Raw genomic sequence first — 2711 nt, 5'->3', positions numbered from 1 at the left:
CATCCATCCATCCATCCATCCATCCATCCATCCATCCATCCATCCATCCATCCATCCATCCATCCATCCATCCATTTATCTGTCCATCCATTTATCTGTCCATCCATCCATCCATCCATCCATCCATCCATCCATCCATCCATTCAACCATCTGTCCATCCATCCATCCATCCATCCATCCATCCATTTGTCCATCCATCCATCCATCTGTCCATCCATCCATCCATCCATCCATTTGTCCATCCATCCGTCCATCCATCCATCCATCCATCCATCCATCCATCCATCCATCCATTTGTCCATCCATCCATCCATTCATCCATTTGTCCATCTATCCATCCATTTGTCCATCCATCCATCCATCCATCCATCCGTCCATCCATCCATTTGTCCATCCATCCATCCATCCATCCATCCATCTGTCCATCCATCCATTTGTCCATCCATCCATCCGTCCGTCCTTCCATCCGTCCGTCCTTCCATCCATCCATTTGTCCATCCATCCATCCATCCATCCATCCATCTGTCCATCCATCCATTTGTCCATCCATCCATCCGTCCGTCCTTCCATCCGTCCGTCCTTCCATCCATCCATTTGTCCATCCATCCATCCATCCATCCATCCATCTATCCATCCATCCATCCATCCATCCATCCATCCATCCATCCATCAGAGCATCCATCCATCCATCCATCTATCCATCCATCCATCCATCTATCCATTTGTCCATCCATCCATCCATCCATCAATCCATCCATCCATCCATCCGTCCATCCATTTGTCCATCCATCCATCCATCCATCCATCCATCCATCCATCCATCCATCCATCCATCCATCCATCCGCTTATGAATGTATAAGGGCAGTAGTTTTTCATGGTTCTCCTGAACTCAGAGGATATACTGATCACTGTTGAAGGATGGTTTCTCATGCAGTTAAGACTACTGAAACTCCTGCTACAATAAATCCTATCACAAACTACCACTAATCAATCTGCTGATCGTAGATTTTTAACCAGATTTGTTGCCTGAATTCTTTATTAAAKTTTGTTCTCCTACTCTTAACTTCTTTTTCCAATTCAAATTATAGGTATGTTTATGATTTCTGAAAACAAAAAAGTTAAGGGCTAAAGCACTTTGAGTACCCACGTTGGATAGAAAAATGCTATATAGTACAGTCCATTTAACATTTACCATTTAAGCATAAAATGTCCTTGTAATTTTCTTTTTAGAACAGTAATAACAACACAGTGAAAAATAACCAGAAGTTTTGGTTGTTTTTAGAAAACTGCTTAAAAAAACTAAAGGTAAAGTTTTAAACAAAGATTATAAGCAATCTGTCAATAATTAAAGTGACTAAAAAGATGACTCCCAGCTACTACCAGACAAATAAGATCACTTCATGATGCGTTTGTCACTCCTCTGCTTCACAGAACATCCAGTTGAAAAGTATCGTTAATTCTTCAAGCACACAACTTACTCTTCAGCTTGGATCGAGTCCACTGGAGCCACATAATTACTTGGAATATAGCCACTGCCACCGGTGGTCAGGGAGCGAGCATCCCACCAGTCCCCTTCACTAAAACAGAGACAGAGMAGACAAACGACAGACATTAATACAGCTGGTGCAGAAGACCACAGAAAACACCTGCAGTTTGACCATGAAAAGCCAGAATGCAGCCAGAGGAACTAGGATGGACTCTGAGGTTTGACTGTCTCTTTAGTCACCTTTATGAAATAAACACATCTATACACAAAAAAGTTTGTGTGTGTGTTTATGTTTGAGATGCTGGGATGCTAAAGATGGAGACGGAGCAGGAAGAGGAGCTGCTGGTCCTTTAATTCTGCTAAATGGAGTCACTCTCGGGACATCCCAGGCAAACACAGGCCCGCCTCCTTCAGTTCTGAGAGGGTCCCTCAGGGTCTGAGGGGGCACAGCATCTGAATCCTGAGGTGGAGAAGAATGTTGGGGCGTCTGAGTATGTACCCCCCCCCCCCCACACACACACACAACCATCTCTGCACTGCCACATGAAGGAGAAAACAACAGCGAGGGCAAACAAAAGGCCTACCCATTGTCTCCAAAAGGATTTAACTGTTCTCTGTCTGTGGTGTGGGCTGATGAGAGTCAGATTAAACACAGGCCTGTTGACTGAGACGAGTCATACAGCCAGATGTTTACAGCTGTGTGTCTTTACAGCCTGCAGTTGGACCAGAACAACTGGACCAGAACAACTCCAGCTAGGTTTATAAACAGAGGACAGGTTTTGGTTCTTCATCACGTCTTCACGATAGTGATCCAACCTTGAAAGTCAATGTCTATTTACCCACATGTGATATCACAACAGTCACTACCACCACACAAGAACTGAGGCTCAGTAGCTGTGTTTCCATCCAATTTTAATTCAAATTTTGAGCAATTTTTTTTAATTTTGCATAAAGGAAAAAACAAAGAAATGTAATCAGATGTGTTTTCATCAATTGGCTTGAAGCGAATCAATTACGTCAGATGCATGTGTGTAGTAAACAGGAAGGAAAAGTCACAAACTCGCAGGGTCCACACATCTCAGGACAATGGAGCAGGGGCGGTTCTAGGGGCGGGGCCACAGAGGCAATGGACCCAGCTGAAATCTGATTGGCCCCCTGAAGTGCTCCTGTCCTGTCACTCATCTGTCCTTTACCTGGGAGTGATGATGGTGGATGCAGTTCCA

At 44.1% G+C, this 2711-nt stretch overlaps 1 protein-coding gene across 1 annotated transcript in view; it reads right to left on the bottom strand.

The window, feature by feature from the left end:
- LOC106529781 (tyrosine-protein kinase Fyn) overlaps positions 1-2711 on the bottom strand; it is a gene marked incomplete at its 5' end in the record, with an annotated part of 36131 nt that overhangs the window by 22521 nt on the left and 10899 nt on the right. The window contains 1 exon segment of the mRNA XM_014025283.1: positions 1481-1579. Coding sequence (XP_013880737.1) covers positions 1481-1579 — 99 coding nt within the window.

Source organism: Austrofundulus limnaeus, unplaced genomic scaffold (assembly GCF_001266775.1).
Source record: "Austrofundulus limnaeus strain Quisiro unplaced genomic scaffold, Austrofundulus_limnaeus-1.0 Scaffold465, whole genome shotgun sequence".
In the NCBI taxonomy this organism is placed as follows: Eukaryota; Metazoa; Chordata; class Actinopteri; order Cyprinodontiformes; family Rivulidae; genus Austrofundulus; species Austrofundulus limnaeus.
This window is presented reverse-complemented; position numbering and strand designations above follow the sequence as displayed.